This window comes from Hydra vulgaris, chromosome 06, assembly GCF_038396675.1.
Source record: "Hydra vulgaris chromosome 06, alternate assembly HydraT2T_AEP".
In the NCBI taxonomy this organism is placed as follows: Eukaryota; Metazoa; Cnidaria; class Hydrozoa; order Anthoathecata; family Hydridae; genus Hydra; species Hydra vulgaris.
Window position 1 is genome coordinate 26,768,069 of NC_088925.1, and position 25,777 is coordinate 26,793,845.

Below are 25,777 nucleotides of genomic sequence, written 5' to 3' on the forward strand. Positions count from 1 at the left end.
ACGTTTTTTTAGCATATGTGGTGTAGTTAATCGAAAAAGAGAGCAAAATGACCAATGAAACACTTATAAATCGTACCTTCTTAAAAGGTGACTTAACCATACTTAATGAAATGGCTGAGTGAAAATAATTCTTCAGTTGTTTGAAAATTTTCTTCATTACTTTTGTTTTTGTTTATGAATTGAAAATACATTTTAGAGAAATATAATTTTTTTTTTCTCTTTCATTTCGTGTTTCTGTTTGTTCATTATATAAAAAACAATATTACTTTTAGAACAAAATTATATTTTACACTAAAAAAAAAAACGCAAATTACTCAAAAAAAATGCGTATTATGAGTTGTGTATTGAGTATTCTACTCAAGAAAAATGCGTACTATGAGTTGCGTATTGAGTATTATACTCAAAGAAATTGCGTACATTGAGTTGCGTATTGAGTATGATATGAGTAATATACTCAATACGCAATACGCAAAAAAATGTGTGTTCTGATGTATGATATATAAATATATATACATATATATATATATATATATACATATATATACATATATATATATATATATATATATATATATATATATATATATATATATATATATATATATATACATATATATATATATATATATATATATATATATATATATATATATATATATATATATATATATATATATATATATATATATATATATATATAATCAACAAAAAAACTAATAAAAACTTTAAAAAGTCAGTAAACTTTAATTAAATAAAATATATATATATTTTTTTGTTTTTTTGTTTTATTTGTCAAAGAATTCATGACAACTTCAATATTTTTTGAGCTGGTTCTTTATTTGAATGTGGAGTCAGAAGTTTACATAAATTGTTCAAAAAAATATTTGAAAGAATATTTTCATGGTGTCACTGCATCTCAAAATTGTAAAACTCTGAAATCATCATTAGAATATTGCTTAATGATATTCTGCATACTCTATCCTTAATTGCATTAAAAACTATAAAAGAAAATATTATCCTTTGACAGGTATTATCTGTGGGAATATTAAGCCCACCACGGTCAATTGAGTCTATGTTTTGTTCATACTTTTGGTGGTAATAAGTGGTTTTATCTAGCAATTCATTTTCTGATAGTTCTTTCTCTTTACGAGTTAAAAACACTGATATAGATATAAGAGCCATATTTGTATCGAGAGAATATTGATGAGATATTATCAAATATCTCATCAATATTCTCAGAGGGCCCATCCAATAGAAAACCACAATTTGGACAAGAATGGGTTGTACCAAGACTTATCTCAACAGCTGGGTTATCAAGTGACAGCAAAAGCTTAGCTCTTGAAACATTCAACTTTTCAATCACTTGTTGTACTGTTATGAAATATGTACCTCCTGAACCTTGGCACATTTGGCTAAATTCTTTTTCCAATATGGAAATGTGGTAAATTGACTGTGCAGTGTCACAAGTAAGTTGTTTCTCCCTTTTACTTTACTTTCCAGCCATCTTTAAAGCCATATTTCCAAAATTCAATATATTTTCTAATCTATTATCATTAGGATCTATAATTACTGCTTGAAGTTCATTATTGAATCTAATATCAGCACCTGTTCCCTTAACATTGATAACTTTCCACCATGACACACCAATGTTAAAAAAATCTGATGTATCTTGTCTTTCTCTTATATGCTGCAGTCCTGGATGATTAATTAAAGCATGATAAGTTGTGTCATAAAATACCCTTAAACAGGTAGAAACTGATTGCCTCTAAATTGGCTTTGGAAATATTAAAATTTCATTTAAGTCGGATAGTTTAACTAAATTTTTAGATTCAAGTTCATAAAGTTTTTAAAGATGATCCCATTGTGCTACTTTACATACTCCTTTATCATAAAAAATAATTTGATCAGTTTTTTCAGTAAGCCAATTATTTCTAAAGTTTTTAAGCAAATGGACATAATCAAAGATTAAGAAATAACATCATTAGTCAATCAAGATTTATCTGGAGATTATCTTTCAGAGATTTTTAAAAATGTCTGATTAATTCTGTTTCCATTGCATATTATAGCTTTAATTTGACCCGAAGACTCCTTTATTGATTGGATAGTAATATTAATTTGTTCAAAAAGAAATTGAGAGCTTATTAGTTATAGGTATCATTTTACTTATAGGTATCATTTTGGAAATGAACGATGGTCCACCAAATAAGCAATCAACCATTAAACCCAATATAGTTTTTGCAAGAGAAGTTGAATTGTCAATTGCTTTTCCGAATAATGTATGAACCATGGTAAAACATTTTTTCAACATAAACCTCATCATGCAATAAATAACAAAAATTCTGTTTTTCTTCAACAGATTGAAAAATATTAGTCAAAAAATGTTTCTCATTTAATTTAGAAACTTTTGAAGTTATTCTTGTCAAAGTTCTTACAGAAGACAATTGTTAATCTGTTCAGAATTGATTATACAAACTTCTGGATGTAGAAAAATACTAAAAAGATCTAATAATAACCTCCTTAGAATAAATCTTACTACCAACATACTGTTGTACATCCAATGAAGCTAAATGTTCCTGAATTACAATTTCTTTTCGGCCTGGAATTAAATTTTTCAAATAAAGCAAAACTTCTTCTAATATAGACCATGTGTTGATTTCTAAAATTCTGTTTTTAGAAATTGTAGGAACTTTATTTTCGACACCATAATGATAAGTTTCAAAATACAAATCCTCACTAATCTTGATTAAAAAATATGTAACTCCATTTGAACAAACTTGTGATTGTAAATGAATAGTGTTATTAATAATAAAGCATACTTATGGAACACCTAAATCTCTTTCATTATTTAAAAGAATTTTTTTCATTACAGCAAAAGTTACTCTATTTCTAAAAAAGTGGATAGTTCATCTTGAGCGAAATTTCGAAAGCACGAAGAAGCACGAGTTGTTGCACGTAATGGAGGAAGATGGGTAGAAGTTTGACAAGACGGTATGCCAGGCAAAATAGATGGTGGAAATTTAGGACAATATTTTCCTTTAACTATTTGTTTTTCAAAATTTATTGGTCGATGCAACTCACAAACTACAGTGTTATTAGTTACTTTTAAGTTTGCATTTGGAATTACCTAAATCCACATTTTTTTTCGTCATTTTTAGGAAATCGATATACCGAAAGCTTTAAATTATCAGATTTCTATTTTGCAGATAAATAATTTGTAGTGCAGCCATAAATGCAAAATTTTTTGCCTATATTTTAGTATCACTAAAATGACAACGTAAAAAAAAAGTTAAGCGAAATTTAAAATATGCCCCCAGTCAGATACGCGGTTTGCATGTTGGCAAGGCCTGCAGTATAGATCGTAGTGCTAGCTACAAAAAATTTTTTATTTTTTTTTTATTTTTTTTTTTTATGCAGTGATTTTTTTTAGTTATTATTTAGGTATTTTGCAGTATGCTTTAACATTAAGTAAATTTATCATTATAATTTTTTATCAGCATATTTTTATAAAAAAGTTACCTAAATAGTACTTGGATGGAGCTGAAGAATGATTGAAAATGATTGTTTTCATTAATATAAGAATCTTTTGATGCAATGGAAATTCCGTAAAAGGTCTAAAATTAAATACTTATACCTTTAAAAGGAGTTTGAGAAATATCTAAGAAATTCAAACATCAGACTGTTAAATAAACAACAGCACAACCTGATATAAACTTAACATTGTACATTTAATAGACTAAATATTTTTTTAAACCATAAATAATTATACTTTTATATTTGATTAATATATTTGTATTTATGTATGAAAAATATAGTGATAGAGTTCAAATGGTGGAAATTAAAAAAAAAAACATTTACAGCAGTTTCGCAATAACTTTTGCATCAGAAATTATTTTGCTTATTATAAATAGCATTTTTTACTTTCACTTTAAAAAGAGAGTTTTGAGAATTATTTTTAACTTTATTAGAATTAATTTGATTTTATAAAATATATATTACATTTTATTTAATATTCATTAGCTTTTTTATACCTAACAATTTTATTTATATTTTTAGCAAATTTTTAGTTGTCAAAAAAAAAAAAAAAAAGCCATATAAGGGGATTATTATATTTATTATTATTTGTTAATTTTTAATTATTCATTCAATTAATATTTATTTGTTACCAATTGTAATAAAACTATTTGACAAACAAAAAACAAAAAAAAGTATATGTCATTTTGAGCAAATTTTGGAAAAAATTGTCAAAAAAATTAAATCTAAACTTAACCTGCATTCCAATGATAGCATACACAAAAAACAACAATAAAATTAACATGCCAACATAAGGCAATGCCTAAAATACAATTTTTATTTAATAAAATAATTTTAAAGTCATCAAATTAAATAACATCAAATATCAGGTAATCTAAGTAAATGACATTGAAGATCAAGTAATCTAGTCAAATAAACATAAACACATGAAGTTTATAAACATATTTATAAATTTAAAAATCAAAACAATAAACAACTTTATTCTGTACAATTACAGAATAAAATAATTTATTTTATTGTTTATATAAACCCAACTACTTTTGATAAAATATGTTTTATATTTTCTTAGATCATGCTTTTATTTTAGAAAAATAGAAAGAATTTTGAACATTAAACAAACATTGAAAATTAAAATTTTGGTTATTTAGATGCATTAAGTAAATATAATTAATTTACTTAATGCTTAAATAAACTTAATGGTTCTAATAAAAATTTATTATAACAATAATAACATACTAATGATTTTGTGCTTCTAAACAATCTATTTTGTACGCTCCATTGTGTGTGCTTTTGTTAACTATATCTATAACACTTATGAGTGGTCAGACTGGCTGGATATTATGTATAAATATAACAGACAAAAAACACACGATGTATGCATGAAATGTAGATTTTAAAGAAGGTTGTTCTTTTTTTTGCAGACAAAAACAAAACCTTTCTGCTGTAAGTAGCATTTTCTTTTTTTTATTTATATTTCAAGTGTATTTATTCAATTGCAATTTTTTATGATTTTTAAACAATATGAGCAGTCATGTAAAAAAAATAATTAGAAACCTTTTGTATTATATGTCAAATTTGTACCCCTTATCCTTTTTTTATTCAATGTGCATCAATAAAGTTTTTTCAAAACTTAAAACAAAAATGTCAAGTAACAAACTAGTTATTACAATTTTATAGGGGTTAATAATTGAGGTTGGAAACAACAATTTAAAAAATTTTTTTTTTAATATTAAAAATTTTAATTTTAGTAAAAAATATTTTAAATTTTAATAAAACATATATAAAAAATTTCATTTTTTATAACTGTTATAAAAATTTCATTTTTATAACTGCTTTTAAAAGGTAAAATCTTTAACCAAACTCTATTGAATTTGTATTCTTCAAAAATTTCAATATTAATAAATTAAATTTGCCTAAAGCACAATTTAAAGCTTTTTCACACTTAAACAAGTTGCCATGGTTATGTCATGAACCATTACGTATTTTTAACTCAGCAAAAAAAACCAAAATCAATTAATAAGAATTAGCTGTCCAGACCCATAAAATAGGGGACTTGGTAAGTTTATTCAACAGCAATCATTTCTATACTTATTAATTATAAAATCATCTTATTTCAATAATTTTTAGTGAGTGATAGAAAATAAAAATCTGTAAAATCATTGTTTTGAGTTAACAATTAGTGTTCAATAACTTCTTATTGTAAAATTATTACTATTATTTAGTACTGTACAGTACTTTTTTTTTATTTGTCACAAATTTTATCTTTGTCACAGATATTATTTTTGTAACTTTAAAACTTTGAAGGAGTGAAAGTTTTAAAAAAACATCTCATTTAAGACCTTTTTCCATGTCTTCAAATTTATGCCAAGTTTCAAAAATGTCATCTCATGGTTTTTAAACAAAAATTGAAGAAAAAAACTATAAATAACTATAAAAGTATATAAAAATCAAATTATTTCAAATCAAATTAAACTATAACAGCTATACACTAATATTTACTAACATATTATATATGTTATATATATATATATATATATATATATATATATATATATATATATATATATATATATATATATATATATATATATATATATATATATAATATTTTAGAAAATAATAAAAATTAAAAATAAAGAAAATAAGCTATAATTTAATAATTAATTGCTTTTTAAAAAGTAACAAAAAAAGTTTTTGTTTTTTATACTATTTTTATTATTTTCTTACTTCACTGAGCATTGCACAAAAATCAACTGATTTTAACCATAAATGCGACAGAGATTTAACCACAATGTGACAAAGATATAATATTGACTTTGGTTTGAGGATTTTGGTTTGAGGAGACAGTCGTAATAATTGAAAGTCTATTTTAAGTTTTTAAGCTTTTCTGCTCATTTTTTTTAGATATTTTCAAAGTATATATGTAAAAAAATATACATTATAAACAGTTTTTAGTCAGTTTTAAAAACTCATATTTATAAATATTTTAAATTTTATACTCGTCTTTTTTATACTCTATTATATATTATATATTTTATACTCTATTATATATTATATATTTTATACTCGTCTTTTTTCTATTTTTGCAAACAATAATAACTTATAAATATAATACAACAACAATATACAAATAAAAATATTAATTTTTTTAAAATGTAAAAGTGCTCTAAGCGCTCAAATGTCTAAAAATAAAAGTTGGTGTAAAAACTTTTCAGCTCAAAATTGAACTTTACGCCCAAAAAATGTTTATTGTGACAAAACAAGTTTTCATACAGTTGTTCACATAATCTGGTAAAAAAAAAAAAATACTTGCATAATAGATACACAAATTCAGTTTAAATAGTAAAAATGAAATTAAAAAGATTCAAAAATGAGTTTTTTCCAAGAGAGATTTGTGAGGAATTTGTTTTATTACCTCAAACGAATATATACAATCACTATCTGAAAAAATGATGAGATAACTAATCTCTCTCAGGGGGAATGGGAACAGTCAGCTTTTAGCAGTGTTAAACAGGGAAATGAAAATGTCCTAGTGCAATATTACTTATCAGGAAAATACTGCCCAAGCAGTGTTATTTTGATAAGCAACCTTGTACTGGGATATTTTCATAAATAAATAGATCTTAAGAAACATTGCACTAACAAGAATGAACCTTAAGTGGCTTATTGAAACAACACTGCTTGTGACAGTGTTGTCTGGATAAGCAATTTGAGGTGCATTCTTGGTAGTGCAATACTTCGTAAGATTCAACATGCAGAACTAGCAGTTGATTGACTAGTTAGACAGTTGCCACCAAGTTCTTGGGTTAGAAAACATTAATTTTTTTTTATTTATGATCTTATATAAAGAGTTTATACTAGATGGTAGCTTAAATGTATGGCTGCATAAGCTGTCATGTTAACTAAAAACAAGTAAATTAAAAACAAATAAAACTAATTACTTGAAATGATTTTATAAATATCCATAACAAGATGCGAAGTGATCGACTTCTTCTCAGTAATTTAACTAATCTCAATGCTCGTAACAATCGAAAAATACTGGTATCAAATACAGCATCTGGGTTGCTCTATACAATTCCAGAAAAAAAAATTTAAAAACAAAATTGATTTATAATTTTTTAAAAAAAATATTAAAAAAAAACAATCACTTAATAATTGCCAGTTGAAAATAATACTTATTATAATGATGATAAGAAACTTGCCACTTTTAGTTTAATAGCAAAATCAATAAGACCACCAAGAACTATTATTAAATCAAAATCATTCCAAGGGTCCTTGAAATAATTCTGATAAAATAAAATAGATAAAAAGTTTATCAAACTGTAAAAAAAAGGTTTATTAGTTATATAGAAAAATTTTTACTGCAAAAAGCAGTAAAAATAGCAAAAAAGAAACAAAAACAAAATATAACTTACAAAGCCGAGAGCAAAAAATTTGATTAAAAACTCCGTCAAAAAAAAGAAAGAAAATGCTGTATTTATATTTTTCATTTTTGCAGAATATATATCAGACTCGCCCTCAAACTAAAAAAAATAAATTACAATAGTAAATGAAATCATTTGCAAATTAAAAACAAAATTCCAATAGACAGTTAAGAATCCATTGTTAGTCAATGTAAAGTTGTTTAGAATTATTCTGCTAAATATTACCTCAATAACCAAAGCAATGGTACTAAGTATTATAAGGCATGTTGTTGTTATTTCCCAAGCATTAGATTCTGTAAATACCCATGCAGCATACTGAAAGCTTTTGACATCTTCTGGCATAAAGCGTTTCATTGGCTTCGCATTCATTGCAAAAACTAAACTATTTATCTAAAAATTAAAATTAAAAATATTTTAATTAAAAAAAAGTAAAATAATTTTTAACAATTGAAAACATAAGTGTATGAAGGCATTATGTTGCAAAAATACAAGTTTCCACTTTTTAATATATTTTTATATAACTATAATTATACTATTTTGATTACAATATTACTCCATAAATATTTTCTTTGCTATAGAAAAATATCTAGAACAAAATCTTAACTTCAGATATTTCTGTTCCATTTGGAGTAACATAATGTCTTCATACACTTATACCTTGAATAAATGAAACAACTATATTTTTAATAAACAGATTATTAGTCAGAATCACTTACAGTATTTTGATCAAGATTTTTACCAGACACTGCTGCTCCTTGTTCATGAAATGTAAGAATAATCATACCAATAAATACATTCATAAAAAAAAAAGAAAAGACAACAACAAATGAAATGAAGTAGATAGCAACCCAAGTCCTATTGTTTTCTATTGGGCCAGAATCTATACCAGTGCTGTCTATCCCTCTTTGCATGTGTCTAAATGAAATGTGGTTAAATCAAATCGTGATAAAAAAAAAAAATAGGTTAACATCACTCACCTGCTAACAACAATTTATATAAATTACAAGCTGCATTAAAGCTTGCATACCTAATTACAAATTGCAAGAGTCTATTGTTTAAATTTACAAAATTAATTTCAGATTATATACTGGCATTTGACAATGTTGCACACTGCTGTTTGCAGAATGTTCACAGCAACTTGTAACCTTCCACAACCAACTTCATTATAGAAATCTTAACTTTAAATCTGCTATTTGCTCCCTGGGACAGGAATTAGTGACAAAATTAATCTCTCTGAATTCATTTACAAAGAAAATAAAAAACTTTAATTAAAAAAAAAATTCATTCATGCTTAGAATGCTGTCAAATATTTTGTTACAAAATGTTAAAAAAATTACATAATCTCTATTGTTGAATTACTTTAAAAACTTAAATAATGCTGTTATAGTTGTTTCTGTGCTAAAAGAAACATCTGTTGTTGATAACAGTACAAATTAAAGTTTTTCAACAGAAGGAAACGCTATTTCTGTTAAAGTAAACAAAAAACAATATAAGACAGATAAATTGTGAAGCCATCTTGCGCTTGAATGAATCATAGTCTCTCAGATTGTGTGATGTTAGGAATCAAAAGATATATGGAGATCATAAGGAGATCTAAATATGTTAAAAGATCCAAAATACAAAAAATCAACTTTGTTCCATAATTCTATAAACAAAAAAGGTTTTGATAGAACTAAAATAAGAAAATTTAGGCAAATAACTTCACTAATTTTAGTTAAAAGTACAATCCTAAGGAGCAGCTGGCTAAAGCTTTTGTGTGTAAATAAATCGTCTTTCTTCAGGAAATTGAATTTTTTTAATTCTGTTGTTTGTGTTAGTATGGAGGATCTCTAAAAATTGACATAAACAGGTTTTAAAAAATCAGCATTAGGCTTTAGGACCATGGTAGCAAAAGTACGCTGGAATCGATGAATAAAAGAGAACATTATGATATTACTAACAAGTCAAACTAATTGAATAAGTTTTACAATGTAAAAAAAAAATGTCAATTCAAGAGTATACCCACTATCTTTACTTTAGCCCAATATGCAATGTAAATTTAAAGAATCAACAATTTTTGTTTGTTTTTTAAATATAAGCTCATGTTGGAAAATGTCAATGTAGCTGTTGTGAAAAATCAATGGATGAGAGTTTCAAGGACTTACAAATCACTTGTCATTAAAGTCAGTAAGTAACAATTTGATTGCAAACTATGAATGCGGATGCAATATTACAAAAATCTGACTAGTTAACTTTTGTTAGATACAAAATTGACTGAAGAAGTTATCAATATAACTCCACCATCTTTATGAAGGTCATGTAAGTAAAGTTGTTAACCTTCTTTTCACTATTAAAAAAGAAGATTTTTAAAAAGATAACTGTTCAGCTACGGCTACAATTATAGCTAGAAGTTTTGATTGAGGCAAATTGTATATAGATGCAGTTTTGATGGACACAACTAAACAAAAAATTTTGGGATTTTTTTTTTAAATAACACTTATTCCTCTGATTCTAAGCGATGCATAAAAATCTACACATGACACTAAGAAGGTTTGTTAAATTCAAACAAAAAATGTTAATTATGGAGAGAAATCAAGAGATTAGATTTTGAATTTAATTCAATGAGATAGTAAGAAGACTATCAAGGGTATATAGAAAGAATAAAGTAAAAATGGACAAAAATAAAGTAGTTAAAGGTTTTGATTAAAATTTTTTTTTAAAAGAGAAAAGATTTTAAAAAAAATATTTCATATATATTGTAGAGAATTTAAATATATACAAACTTTTCAAGAAACTTTATATAATTCAAAAACTATTTCATCCTACCCTTAAATTTAGGAAGAATTAAATTGAAAATGCAAGTCAATGGGCAATTAAAAGAAAATTCAACTAAAAAAGCAACTAATGATAGCAAATAAAAAAACAACCAATTAGAAATTTTTTTTTATTGTTGTGATGATTTTAAATTGAGTTGTAACTTATGCAGCACTTTTTGGTGAAATAAAACTTGGTGCTTTTAACATTTTCTATTGGTATGCATGCTTGACAATGCCAAATCTTGTATTTTGAGCTTTAGCACTGATATTATCCAATATTTTGACTTGTTGAAGCTTCACCCAAAACTTTAGAACACTTTTTACATTTAACTTGGTTTTTTATTGTTGCTGTTGTTGTTATTGGAGTGTTGTTGCTTGATTCATTTGCTGCTCATTATCATTGTTTTCTAGCTTTTTTATGTTAACATGTTTGACGCAAAATATTTGTTGCAGGCTATGACAAGCCGTTGAACTAAATGCAATTATTTTTTAATTTCTTTTTGAACTTCATTTTGAATAGCTGAAGCTACTTCAGTATTGAAGGTTGGTTGCAAGCAAGTTGGAGTTGATTTTAGGGCTGATGCTATACAAAATATGCTGTATGGTTGGTGTAGATCCAGAAGGAGGTGACTGAGATGGTGCAGGTGATCATGCTTATGAAAGTAGTACTGCCTTAAATTCTGTTGGTTGAGATGAAAAAGACTCAGGTTGAGATGATGGTTTTTTAGAAGAAAAAAAATACATATAATGCCAACATATGTTATAGACTCTTTTGAAATTTGAACACTAATGTCTGCAGAATCTGAGATTAGCTGGTAATCAAACTATGAAGATATCATTTTTAATGCAAATAAGTACAACCTGATAGGTAAAATGTATCAAGTGTCTATATACAACTAAATGATGTTTAACTCCATAGGCTGATGAATCTCTCCCAGTTGTACAGTTAGAAAACAGATGAAATTGATCTTTGCAAACAATTTGCAACTAGTGTGATTTTCATATCATAATCACAATCAGATAACTTGATAAGCATAACTATTTGAGTTGATTCAAGTTATTATAGTAATCTTGTGTTTGAACCACAGCCAAATATTTTACCTATGCAGTGAACATGCTTTTAAAGAAGTTTCTCATATGCTTTAAATTCCAACTGATATGCTGAATGATTGAGCACCTTAATTACGTAAGATCTTCAGTGTTCGGCTTAGTGATTAAGTTTTTTTAGGCATATTTTGTATTAAAATAGACCAGCTGACCAGACCCGTAAAAATACGGGTCTTTGTAAGTCTTTTCCACACCAACCTTTTCTATACTTTTTTCTTATATATATATATACATATATATATATATATATATATATCCTGGCTTTACAGAACCCAAAAATACGGGTCTTTACCAAACCTACTACTTCTATACTTATCTGTTCCACACCGATCATTTCTATACCTATTCCTTATTTACTTCAACAATTTTTACTATAATAGTTCATGCTTTAGGAGCAAAAAAATTACCATGCTCACCTTTTCTACATATATAGAGTTTATTAGAGATTTTTAATTAGGTTTGTTTTTTTCCTAAACTCATATCATTAATAGCTAAGTGGTTTAAGGCACTGTCATGAGTGTTGTTTCAAGGGGTTTTTGATCTCACCTTAGCGTAATAAAATTAGAAATTTTTTCAATCTTGCTTATATATTTATAGCAAAAAATAATAATATAGTAAAAAAGGTTTCTAATTGTTAATATAAAGTTTTAAAGTTTTCTCATTTTATAAATCATTTTATAAAGGATAAGGGGGGGGGGGGGGGGGAGTCACCCGGTGCCCCCCCCCCCCCCTTATCCTTTGTCATACAACCCTAAATATGGAACTTTGTAAATTATAATTTTTAATTAAAACAAAAACTTGATAAATACTCAATTATTAAACAAAGAAGCAAAGAAATGATTGGTATAAATTATTAATACTAAATTAATATTACAATGGGAATAAGTACTAAGAATTCAAAATCTCATTTTTTTTAAAATTATAACAACAAAATAACAATATTTGAAACGTATAATAAAAAAGAGATTGTTTAGAGCATATTTTCGAAAATTAAGTTTTTGAATTGCTTGTTTATGTGAGGAAGAACTTTTCAGTGGTGTTCTACTGCACGTAAAAGAAATTCTCTCTGCTCTTCATCTTTCATAATAGATTTCGCATAGTCTTCAATTAGTTTAACAGCTCATTCTGTTGTATTGTTTACAGATTTCAGTGATTTGATATGCTCAAACGTGTTTAAAATTTGTGTTAGCTTTCCAAAACTTTGAGGATTTTGTCAACCAACCACCGTCCTTGTTTGAATATCTGAATAAATTTAGAATGTTGCTCGATTTTGGTCCAATTAAATCAGTCAAACAAGTACTCTGCTTCAGAAGAGAAAATTGTGGAAAGCCTATATCATGTTCATAGTTTTTTTTTATATTTTTCAGATTTGTTTTAGCAATTTTAGTTTTATCACGACCAGATGCCTCACCAGAAAAAAACGAAAGAGGGGACATTTCTTCAGTTAAATACCAAAGATGCTGAATAAATGTTTTCACAGCAGCAACAGCAACATCATTATCAATTTTTTTTATAAATAATCATTTCTTTGTAGAATTTCAAGTCATTAAATGGGGCACCAATTGTGTTTGTGCATGTAACCATTATTTTCACATAAAATAGTAAAGTAAATTTACAAACCCTTGATAATTTTTCTTTAAAACTTTCTTCATAGTCTGCCAGGTCAGCAAAAGCAAACATTTATGAAGTGTACAAGATTTTACACATCCATCTTGTATGATGGAAGGCTCCAGGTTTGTACCACTGTCTATTTATTTGTTTTGGATTGAGTAATTGCAAAGCAAGTTGACAACCTTCAAAATAATCATCTCTTAATATTTTTAGAGATTTTCGGTTAAGTAAACCAGACAAAAAAATTACCACTTCTGCTTGTTTGGTCTTTAATACTGGTTCTTCAATTTTTTATTTTCTAAAGGTAGTATTTGAAGTTAATGAAAGTTTAGGCCATACTTCATTTTTAAAGTGTCTAAATGGCTTGTAATTTGGAGATCTACATTCTCCAAAAACTTTTAAATAAAAAGAAGACAAAATTCTTTCAAAAATATGGTGTCGGCAGGCACACTAAAGTAACTTTTTATTAAAGTGTTCTTCAATTAACTTTGCAGAAACATTTATCCAACTTGAATTTGATGGAGTTGTCTCAAAAATCATTTCCACAAGTGTTTTTCTAGTTTCCATACCTTAACAGCATCTATGGTAGCTGTTGCCAGACTTCTTCCAGTTGTATCAGAAATCTTGGATACTTAGCGATTCTTAGCAGTATTATATTAAAAAGCATTTCTAAATCTTCAAATTCACTAATAACATTTTATTTTGAATAAAAAATTGTCAAAGAACTTACTGAAAGAAAAAAGTTTTCAAAAGATAGGTTAACTGTTCTTGCTAAGAATAAAGGACAAACTGAGTTATTTGGAATTTCACCTATTGACTCAGGTCCTGGAGAACACCAAAAAGAAGCTATAGAAGAACTTTGGATTAGAGGATAATGTTCAGTGTCTTTGCTTTGATACCACTAGCGCTAACACAGGTAAAACAAAAGGAGCTTGTAGCAGAATTATTATATATTTACAGTGCCCTATGTTATTTACTGGGTGTCAACACCATGTTTTTGATCCAAGCAGTCACACTTCAGGACCAGTGAATAAATTATTCAAAGTTCTTAAAAACCATAGGAATGATCTAGATACTGAAAAGCAAGATTTGAAAAGATTTTCAACTCCTGAGTCATTAATAAACATTATTGATTATTTAAAACAAAAAAAAGACTGAGTGCTATTCAATTTATATCTTAATTCAAGATTTTTAAGTAATAAAAGCTTTATAAATTAATTCAATTATATCTAATTATCCCATATTATTTCTAAAAAATAATAGTGTAAAATAATTCACAAATAAAATTCCAGTTTTATCTGAATTAAAATTTTGTTGTAAGTTATATAAACTATCATACCTTTGTAAAAAAAAATTAATTTGGAAAGTTTTGCAAAGATTATCAGGAATTAGGTGAACTAGGTGAACTTACTTTGATGGTACTATCACTAACCAACAGATTCAATTTACGACCCTGGAGCTGTTCATCGTGCCAGAGTTATGGGTAAAAGTTTATATTACCTTCATTTCATTTAATCAATGAAAAGAGCAGGAATCAAATAACAGAAATGACAAATTTTTTTACAATATTTTCCATTGGATGGTCTTAGAGCTGAATTTAGCTCAGCTGAATTTAGCTGAGCTAAATTCAGTTGCTCCAACACAGGTACACAGTCTGAATAAATATATATAATTTTGAAATGCATAAAATAGATATATTATGTTTTTAAACTAAACATTGATAAATCTGAGCTTTGACCATTAGGATATGAAAAACTGGCAGATGAAAAAATTTGAGGAATAAAATAAAGCTGGGGCTCAAGCTGTTTTTAAATTCACACCTTTATTATTATTATACCTTTATCCATATTTAGTCATTATAGCAATTGCAGATCATAAATGTAAAGAACATGGCAACATGGCTAATCGACTTATCAATCAAAAACAAGTTCTTATAGAGGAATATTCCTTAGAAAGCCAGGCATTAAATAAAGACATTCTGATGAGCTTAAACATTTTACAGGATGAGCCTCTTAGTTTAGTTCCAGTAGTTCCAGTGAAGTCGTGACATGTGTTTGACATGCTTGGTCATGGAAAAGCTGAGATTTGATGAAGGAAATTTCCTCCAGAGTATTGGGTTTTAAAGTAATTCGATCGAAAGAACAGTCAAATTAATTCAAAAAGTTAACAAAGTACATTCAGAAAAGACAAGATACATTTCTTTTTACTCATGTGCACAAGCAAAATGGAAACGATAAAAAAAGTTGGATCATGCTGAAGTTGCACTCAACAGTATTATTTAATATCTACTTTTTTTTATCTAATTTATTCTGAAACATTTGTATATTTTTGATTTTTGTTTTATATTGGTACTAAAGTTTTTATTTTATTTTATACAAAAAATATTTATTTTTTTGGTGATTTTCAATGGTTTTCAGTCTCCTTAAAGATACTTAAAGAAATATTAATAAAAAGAGCCCCTTAAATTTAAGTAGGAGAACTCATTACCATGTTATTGGATAGTTCATTTTTTTTAAATAGTTGAGATTAAAGGGTCCCACATAAAGTTTTCCTAAAAAAACAGAGCAAAAATTGACCCATTTGCCTTCTATGGAGAACTTTCTGATGCTCAAAAAAAGTTTGTAAAAAATTTTAAGTACAATTTGGGATCAGGGTAGTTCATGAGCTAGGACTCTTTTTAAAATTTTTACATGACCTATTTTTGAATAATCCTTATTTAAATTAGGATAATTCAAATAAATAAGAATAATTTTAAAAATCCCATGGGTCTTTATTGTTTTGAGCATATATATATATATATATATATATATATATATATATATATATATATATATATATATATATATATATATATATATATATATATATATATATATATATATATATATATATATATATATATATATATATAATATATATATATATATATATATATATATATATATATATATATATATATATATATATATATATATATATATATATATATATATATATATATATAGTGTCTCAAAAAATAATCTTACCAAACAAATTTTTCCCAAAAAAAAATGTTTACGCTCTAAATTATACTAAAAACAATGAATAGCAATACTTACTTTGTCTATCATTTTAATTATATTGGAAATAGTATGTTATTTAGGATTCATATTATTTGATTCATGCTTCAGTTGGTTTATTATTTGTTCTAAAAGAAACTTAGTACTGAATAGGCTTGTAAAAAATTATCGGACCAAGCGATATTTAGGTAAGTTTAATTAATTTTATGTGAAATTTGTTGAAACATTTTATACAATTAATGAAATTGTATAACAAAATACTGTTTTTTTATAGTAAAAAAAAAAAGTTTTGTATAAAAAAAAGGTTTCATGTTTTTTTAAGTAAAATGGATAGAGGTAAACGTCACTGGACTGTTTCTCAGAGAAATAGCTGTCGATCTAGTCAATTAGGGTAAAACCTATCATTAGGTGCAGCAAGAGACTGGAATTCCTCATAATACAGTATTCGACATAATGAAGAAGTATAATTTGATCGGAACAACAGCCACAAAAGAAGGGGAGGGTTGCAAAAAAAGACTTCTAAGAGTTTTGATAAAAACTTAACAAAAAATGAAGCGATTTTTCTTGACTTATACAAGTCAAGAAAAATCGCTTCATTTCTGCTCGAAATCTGGCTGAGCAAGCTGAAGAGAATTATGGAATCAAATTATCTCATCAGACAATCAGAAATCATATCCGAGACCAGGGATTTCAAGGACAACTTGTGCATAATAAACCATATTTGAGTAAGAAACACATGAAAAGAAGATTGGAGTTTGCTAAGAAGTTCAAAAATATGCCATTAAGTTTCTGGAAAAAGATCCTGTGGAGCGACAAATCGATATTCAACTTAAAGTCATCTGATGGAGCCCAAAAAGTGTGGAGAAAAGCCAGAGAAGCCTACAAATTAAGCTGCATGAGAAGAACTGTCAAGTATGGTGGCAGTAACATGATGGTATAGGGTTCAATGGCTTGAAGGGGTGTCAGAAAACTCCAATTTATTGATACTATAATGGATCAGGTGCAATACAGAAACATATTAAAGCAAAATTTGAAGTCATCTGCTTGAAAACTTCGGCTAGGATCTGATTTTACATTTCAGCAAGATAACGATCCCAAGTATAGTGCCACTAAAACCAAGGAGTGGTTTGCTGAAAATATTGTTGAGGTCTTGGAACGGCCGGAAATTTTAGACTAAAAAATTGGAGATCGATCATTTTCGAAAAATAGTAACCTCAAAGTGGCAATTGAAGAAGCCTGGGAAAAGATTCAACCAGAAGAAACAAAATCTTTATTTGAATCAATGCCTGACGTCTAGAAGCTGTAATTCAAGCAAAGGGAGGCCCAACAAAGTATTAAAATAATTATTTTGTTATACAATAATTTATTATGAAACAAATAATGTGTTTGGTCGAATATTTTTTTGACAATGAAAAAACGACCTAAATTCCTTTATTTTAAGACTGAAAACTTTGCGATTCATATTTTACATTAAAATAAATAAAATCTGTTTAAAAACATGTTCTTTTATTTTTATTAATCTTGAGTTTACCAAAAAAGTCTAAATTTACAAACATACAGCACTTTTTTTAAGAAAAAAATTTAAAATGTTTGGTTGGATAATTTTTTGAGACACTGTATATATATATATATATATATATATATATATATATATATATATATATATATATATATATATATATATATATATATATATATATATATATATATATGTGTGTGTGTGTGTATATATATATATATATATATATATATATATATACACACACACACACACATGTATGTATGTATGTATGCATGTATGTATGTATGTATGTATGTATGTATGTATGTATGTATGTATGTATGTATGTATGTATGTATGTATGTATGTATGTATGTATGTATGTATGTATGTATGTATGTATGTATGTATGTATTTATGTATGTATGTATGCATGTAAGTATGTATATTAAAAAATTTAACTTACATATACCAAGCATCTCCGGTTGAAGAGGTAAATAAAGTAAGCATTGCATTCAATGTGTTATCAAAGTTGAATGGATATAAAAGCCATTCACGCTTTATTTCCTAAATAAATAAAAATTCATATTTATTTCCTAAATAAATAAAAAAGCATATTTAAAATTTTAAAATTAATACTTTAAATTAAAAAGAGAATTAATTTTTGTGCATAGTTATGTATTATATATAAAAAAATATTTAAAACAAAAGTTTAAATAAAGTTAAAAATATTTTCAAAACTCAGTTAAGTTTAAAATATTTTCATAACTCAGTTAAGTTTAAAATATTTTCAAAACTCAATTAAGTGAAAATATTTTCAAAAGTTAAGTTAAAAATATCTTTCAGTTAAGTGAAAAGTAAGAAAGTAGTTAAAATGAGTTATAAAAAAAAATGTTGTAGAGAATACACATTTATTAATTCATAATATTACCTTTAACATGTTCTCGTTACTTATTTATAACTTCATTGCCTATACTTTACTTATATACATGTTGGTCCTTTGTGTTTTGTCATTTGCAATTAAAATGGTAGTTAAGTTAGTATTGATAAAAACAAAAATTAAAAAATTTACAACGAACTTTGTGTTTAATTTTGACTAGATTAGGAGTACTTTATGTAAAATAACTCAAATAATTAATAAAATTAAATTTTCATACTTTTATAAAAAAACCACAAAAACACAAATGAAAACTTACTAATTAGTTTTTTTAGTTCAGAACATTTTTATTTTTATTTTCTACTGTTTCTACTATTTAACTTTATTTGCATTATTTAATTGTTTTTTCAATTTTGTTTAATCAACTGATTTATTTAGGAATTAGCACAGTGGAGTGTTCTATATGTCAATAATTTTAAACATTAAAAATTCACTCCCAACATGGTTGCAAGCATCCTCGTTCCTAGTTCCATCAACTAAAACTCATTCATGCTTTATTCTTCATTCAGTAAAGTTGCATTCTTTTATTGTATCTTTCCCTTTATGCTCTAAAAATTTTTAATTTTCTAGTTTTTTTCTTCACACATCAATGCTTTAGACCTTTCTGAAATGAGTTCCAAAGCATTGATAAGTAAGGAAAAAAACTAGATGAATAAAAGTTTTTTTTCAACATCTTTACTTCTAACAAGGCTGCAAGCAATCACTATTAGAGTTTGAAGTTACTTTAAGGAAAAAGATGAAGTTTATAAAGCAAGATAACGATTAACAGGCAACTTAAAAGATTGTGAATTATATGAATCTGGAAAACAAAATGGAGGAAAAAAACTAGACAAGTAAGAAATTTTGGAGCACTTAGGAACAGTCACAGTAACAGGACAAGATTTATTTGAATGGCGAGTAACACAAGAATGAATTTTAATAGAGGCACAAGAGATACTAGCTCTTTAAAGCAGCGCCCATTACAGTATTTATAGAAAAGAGAAAGAGAAGCAACACTATGGTGATGTGATAATGGTTAAAGGTTGTACTATACTTACAGTTCCTTTTTGCATCTTACCTAAAGAGAAAGAGCATCATTCGAAAATCAGCTCCAGATATGGCAACAGTATTCCATACAAGGACTGATTTGAGATTTATAAAGATAAAAAAATAAATCCGGAGTTAGAAAGTGGTGAGCATAATAAAGAGATGCAACCTTAGCAGATGCTAATATTGCATTGATTTGATATAAGGTTTCCAGGAAAGATTGGAAGTAAGAGTAAATCCCAGAAAACAAAGGGTAGATGACTCATCAAGTACATTACCATTCATAACAATTAGCTAAAAAAAATTGAGTTTTATATGAGTTAAAGTTCACAAGCCACTGGCAGCCCCATTCTGTAGCAGAAGTGAGATCTTTCTCAAGCTCAAATCTCCCCTCCAAGCAATCAGAGAGTGTTGGCTTCTTATCAAGACAAGAATAAATTGTAGTATCATCAGCGAACAATGCCACCTTAGATGTAAGAATTTCTGGGACATTGTTATTGTAAATTAAAAAAAATATAGGGCCAGGGATAAAACCTTGAGGAACCTCTAAAGTTACAGAAAATGAAGAAGAGTGCTGTCCATTAAGGACAACTTTTGCACTAAGATTGGTAATAGAGGATTCAAGAATCCTAAAGATATTACCTAATACACTGTAAGAAGAGAGCTTATGGAAAAGACCATCATGTTAAACTTTAAAAAAAAAAAAAGCTTTAGAAATGTTGAGAGCAATTTCTTTAACCTCTTCACACCTATTTAATGCACTACAAAACCTATCTGTTATTATCGGGTGGACACTTGAAAAACCGATCAACTTTAAATTGAGATTTCTCTAAAACCACAAATGTTTTTTACTTCTTTTATTTTTTAATTAAGTGTTACTTCCTCATCTTTAATTGTGTTGATAAACTTTTGCTTACAAACCAATGATTTGCAAAATGTTTCAGAAACAAATTGAAGTAGGTAAAAAAGTTGTGAATTTTTTTACAAAAATTCATTGACTTCATACCGCTTGATTGCTAAACATACAAATGTCCTAAAATCTACAGTCATAGATGTTATAAATAAGTTTAAGACTACTCAAAGCCTCGAAAGACAAAACTGGATGTGGGAGAAAGAAAACTTTATATAAATCCAAAAAGGTAAAGTCGATTCTTATTTCAATAGCAAAAAAGAGATCTAGCAGGAAAATTCAAGACTTTGCATTCTTATATCAAAAAATTACTTTAAAATGCTGTAATTAAAGCATTTAATAAGAAAATACACCTTAGAGAAGCTTAAATGGTGAAATTAAAAGAATTTGACAAGCAAAGAAGTTGGTTAAAAAATTGGTGGATAAAACTTCTTAGTCAACAACTTTACTATGAGAACAAAGATAAACCAATTGATGATCAATTTAAATATACTTGACAAGAAAAATTTTCATCCAAGTTCCTTGTGTGGCAAGCAATTTGTAACTGTGGTTTGCTGTCCTTTTGTTTTGTGATTAAGAAGACCTTGACATCGATTTCTACATCAAAGAATGCCCCCAAAAAATAATTTTGCAATTTTTGAAAAAAGCACAAATACCAATGTCTCTTTTGGTCTGATCTTGCTGCTTCTTGCTATTTTAAAAAAGTTCTACTATGGTTTAAAAATAATAATGTGAAAATTGTTCCTAAAGATGCGAATCCTCCAAATCATCCTGAAGAGTGCAAGATTGAAGAAAAATCCATAAGACAGGTGGAGTAACAAACAGAAAAAAAGGCTTCCAAATAAAGTGGATTAATGCCATCAATAAGGTAAAAAAAGAAAAATCTGCAAAATAATGGGATCAACCCGTTATAAAATTCGATCTCTTGCCAAACAGCCCATCAAGCTCCTTAAAATTAAGTTGAAACCATAATTGATGTAAACACATTTAATATAAAAAAAATTTAAATAAAAAGCATATATGATTTTAGAGATATCTAAATTTAAAGTTGACCAGATTTTCTGTGTCCATCCAATACTGTTAACAAATCAGTAGTAGAACAAGAAGATCAAAATCCATATTAATTATCAGAAAGTAAGTTATTAGATTCAAGATAAAAGATTAAGTGTTTGTTAATTTAAGACTTGAAAACCTTGCTTATGATAGAAAGAAGACTAATTGGACATTATTGGAACCAGAAATTAGAAATGATTGCTCATTTGAGCAGCAACATTAATAGTACTTATAGAAAAGAGCAACCTTGGTAGAAAAAGGAGGTCTAACTACATTTATAGCACATTTTTAGACTTGGTCAAGGAGTGAAAAGCCATCTTTAGAAGATCCAACCCAAACATGAAAACAGTATTCCATACAGGAGTAAATAAGAGATTTGAGGAGGTGAAAAATGGAATTGAAATGGCAAGCATGATAAAGAGAAACAATATATATATATATAAATATTTTTTATACATGTTTATAAAACCAAAAATGGTTATATTAGTTATATATTAAAAAAGAGAAATAAAAAAAAAAAAAGCAAAAACAAAATAGAGCAAAAAATAGACAATCTTTGTTATTCAACAATAAAATAATATCAATAAAAATAAAAATAAAATAACCTTTGGTTGGTTATAGCTGCTATCAAATTGAATATAATTTCCCCTGTCAAAGTAAAAAAAAAAACTTTCTTAAAAGTTTTTTAAAGTAAAAAATCAATCTTATTAAAACTAAAAAACACTTGTTCAAAAATGATGAAAAATTCAGTTATTGTTAAAAAACACTTGTTTATGAAAAGATTACAAACCTAATAGGCTAAAAATGAAAATAATTTATTCAATTTGGCAGCCCTCAATAATGTTTTTATCTTTTTTTTTTTATTTGGATAATTTAATTATATGTAAAAAATGATGTTTTTCTGAAGACAGCTAAAATGTTTAAAATATTTAGTCTTGGTTTTCTCAAATTTAAATATTTTATATATACTTTTATGTATTTTATATAAATGTAGATTGTATTGGGGAATATAAGGCAATTTGTAAAGGCAATTTGTAAAGGCAACCATATAGACTATATAACTTTTTTTTATAACATAAAAAAATCACACTTTCAAAAAAGTTAAAAAATAGAAAATTTATATAACTAAAATAGTAATTGCTTTTAAACACTTCATCTTTTGCTGCATTAAAAAAACTTTATATTTATTACTACATAATGAAACATAATGAATAAGAAACATGTTACCCAGATATTCTGAGAAAAATATTTATTGATGTTTTATTCACTATACTAAAGTTTTTAAAAAGGTATACAAACTATTAACATGTCTTCTAGAACACTGAAAATCAACCTCTGTAAGCTCTGATCCCATTAAACTATCTTGTGTAAAAAATATTTTTGCATGGTTTTGTTTCAATTTCACACATGTTTTGATGACCTATATGTGGCAAAAGCTCAGATTCCTTAAGTTTATTTTGGTCTCAGATATTCGTTTCCTTCTTGAATCTCTTAACCTTTTCCTTTTGTCAATAGAATTTTGTCCACATTTTGTTGTTGCTTACAAAAAACACCCTCTCTCAACAAAGTATAAACTAAAGTTTAGGCTATAGATAAAAATAAACATAAATATAAACTTCATAAACTATCAACAGTTGATAGCTATATTAATTAAGGCTCAAATTAAAATATATTGATATCAAAATTTTATTTTAAGTTTCTACAACATAATAATAGTAAATTAAATTATTTACATTTTAAAACATCAGTTTTACTTTTTTTTTGTAACAGCAACTTAAATTCAATTTAAAATGAGAAAAAAAGCTTTAACAATGCAATATATTCATACAATGATATTTGAACAAAAAAATATTTTTTCTCATACATGTTATTGATTTTTTTTTAAAGTTTTGTGGATATTCTTTCACACTTGCATTGATTTGACTATATGAAAGTACATATTAGATTCTTTTTCTAGCATTAACCTATTTTGAGGACTAAGTATTTTTATTATGATACTACTACTAGGAGAATTCATAACTTTCTTTTATGCATAACAACAATTGGGGTATTGGGGTATCAGAGTTATCTTTCTCCTTAGTAAATTGCCTTTACCACAGCTGGGGACTTACATCCCCTAATATAAGATAAATTTATATACATAAAACTTTATTATATACTATTCTATTAGGACCAAAACAAAATTTTTCTAATATTTTTACTTGTTTGTAAAAAATTATCATCTTTTACATATAAGGAATTTGAGAATATTGAGTCTGATTAAGGGATTTTTTATAACATTAATCACAAAATCAAAGAATAAATTAAACATTTAGTTAACATTAATTGAATTGCTTAAGATACAACTTGAGTTAATATATATATACATATATATATATATATATATATATATATATATATATATATATATATATATATATATATATATATATATATATATATATATATATATATATATATATATATATATATATATATATATATATAACTTTACTGAAATGCAGGCTAATTCATTATTTATATTGTGCTAAATTTTTTTAAATTCTTAACTTTGTTTTGTACAGTCTTGAGTTTTTTCAGCAGCCACATTGAAAATTTATATATTTTTAAAGAGTTTCTAGATCATTAAATAACTCAGTATTGCTAATTATTTAGGCATCACAAACTTTGTACTGCACCAATCACAAAGATGCTTCTAACCAAGCTTTAATGCAAAAAGTTGAACTAAAAGTTAAAAACATATTTAGCTTACTTAAATAAGATTGCATAAAATTTTTTTATAAGATTAACATCTCTGGTGCATACAGCATGAAAAATGTTTATCTTTTAAAGTCATTAATCTTTTAAGCACCAATTGTATCAGCACCATATAATTAGCACTACATGATTAACACCGCATGTGTTCCATTTGTTGCTCTCCACCTAATTGGAAAAGTGTTTGTTTTTTTTCAGCTATATTTAAACTAATTATGGATGATTCTTAGATTGTAATACTTTCTCTTAGTAAATGCAAGTTTTATTATATTTTTTTTAAGAAAAAAATTTAAGATAAAAAGAACTATTGTAAGTTTTTATAGGAATTTTTCCAGAGAAAAGCTGTTCCTTTTAAAAATTTAAAAAATCTATATTAGTATCAGATTTAGTCTTCTTTTGAAATTTAGCTTTCCAAAATAACGAAAGGATCAATTTTAAAACATGATGATAGCATGCAAGCCAGCATAAAGCGTTTACATAGATTTGCATTCCTCAAGAAAAGTTGAAAAATCTCTTTCTTACAACGGTATTACAAGTTTTTGCTCTAAAAGGCACGAGTAACCTATCATGAGTAGAAGTATTTATAGGTATAAGTAATATTAATAATAAAAAAATCTTGATTCATAACCATTCTAACATCTCATTGTTTTTTGCAGCATAGACAAATCTTTAGACTTAACCCCAAGAAAATTCAGGGAAGTAAAAACCTTACTTCTTCATTCTACACATTCTGAGAGAGAGCAGCAATTGCAAGTGTTTCGATGTCAGTTTCGATGTCAGCAATTGCAAGTGTTTCGATGTTTCGATGTTTTTTAGAGTAAGTAGTGAACCAAACTAAAAGAATAATAAATACAAATGTGCTTCAAAAGCAGACTACATAAGAAAAAAAGGCAGAAAAAGAATACTTTACATTGTGACCATAAAATTAAGGACACCTGAAAACTCATTAAAAAAAGTGCGACTGACCTAATTACAATGATAATCAATGAAAGAATGAAGGTCTTTTAAAGGATAGTTCTGAGAATTTGGTTGGCGGAACCAATAGGTAGTCATCAACCCCAAAAAAAAA

The 25,777-nt window shown here is 26.3% G+C and overlaps 1 protein-coding gene across 2 annotated transcripts in view; it reads right to left on the minus strand.

Moving 5' to 3' along the window:
- Positions 1 to 25,777, minus strand: part of LOC101235972 (probable voltage-dependent N-type calcium channel subunit alpha-1B) — a 113,730-nt gene that overhangs the window by 16,144 nt on the left and 71,809 nt on the right. The window contains exons 25-33 of one of the 2 annotated variants that reach the window (XM_065799728.1): positions 22,560 to 22,602; positions 18,495 to 18,595; positions 8,672 to 8,870; positions 8,181 to 8,345; positions 7,947 to 8,054; positions 7,734 to 7,817; positions 7,473 to 7,598; positions 4,268 to 4,333; positions 3,517 to 3,611 (exon numbers count right to left, since the gene is read on the minus strand). In XM_065799728.1, coding sequence (XP_065655800.1) covers positions 3,517 to 3,611; positions 4,268 to 4,333; positions 7,473 to 7,598; positions 7,734 to 7,817; positions 7,947 to 8,054; positions 8,181 to 8,345; positions 8,672 to 8,870; positions 18,495 to 18,595; positions 22,560 to 22,602 — 987 coding nt within the window. Of the gene's footprint in view, positions 1 to 3,516; positions 3,612 to 4,267; positions 4,334 to 5,870; positions 5,950 to 7,465; positions 7,599 to 7,733; positions 7,818 to 7,946; positions 8,055 to 8,180; positions 8,346 to 8,671; positions 8,871 to 18,494; positions 18,596 to 22,559; positions 22,603 to 25,777 lie in introns of those variants that run through there. The other variant, XM_065799729.1, reaches the window with a different exon arrangement.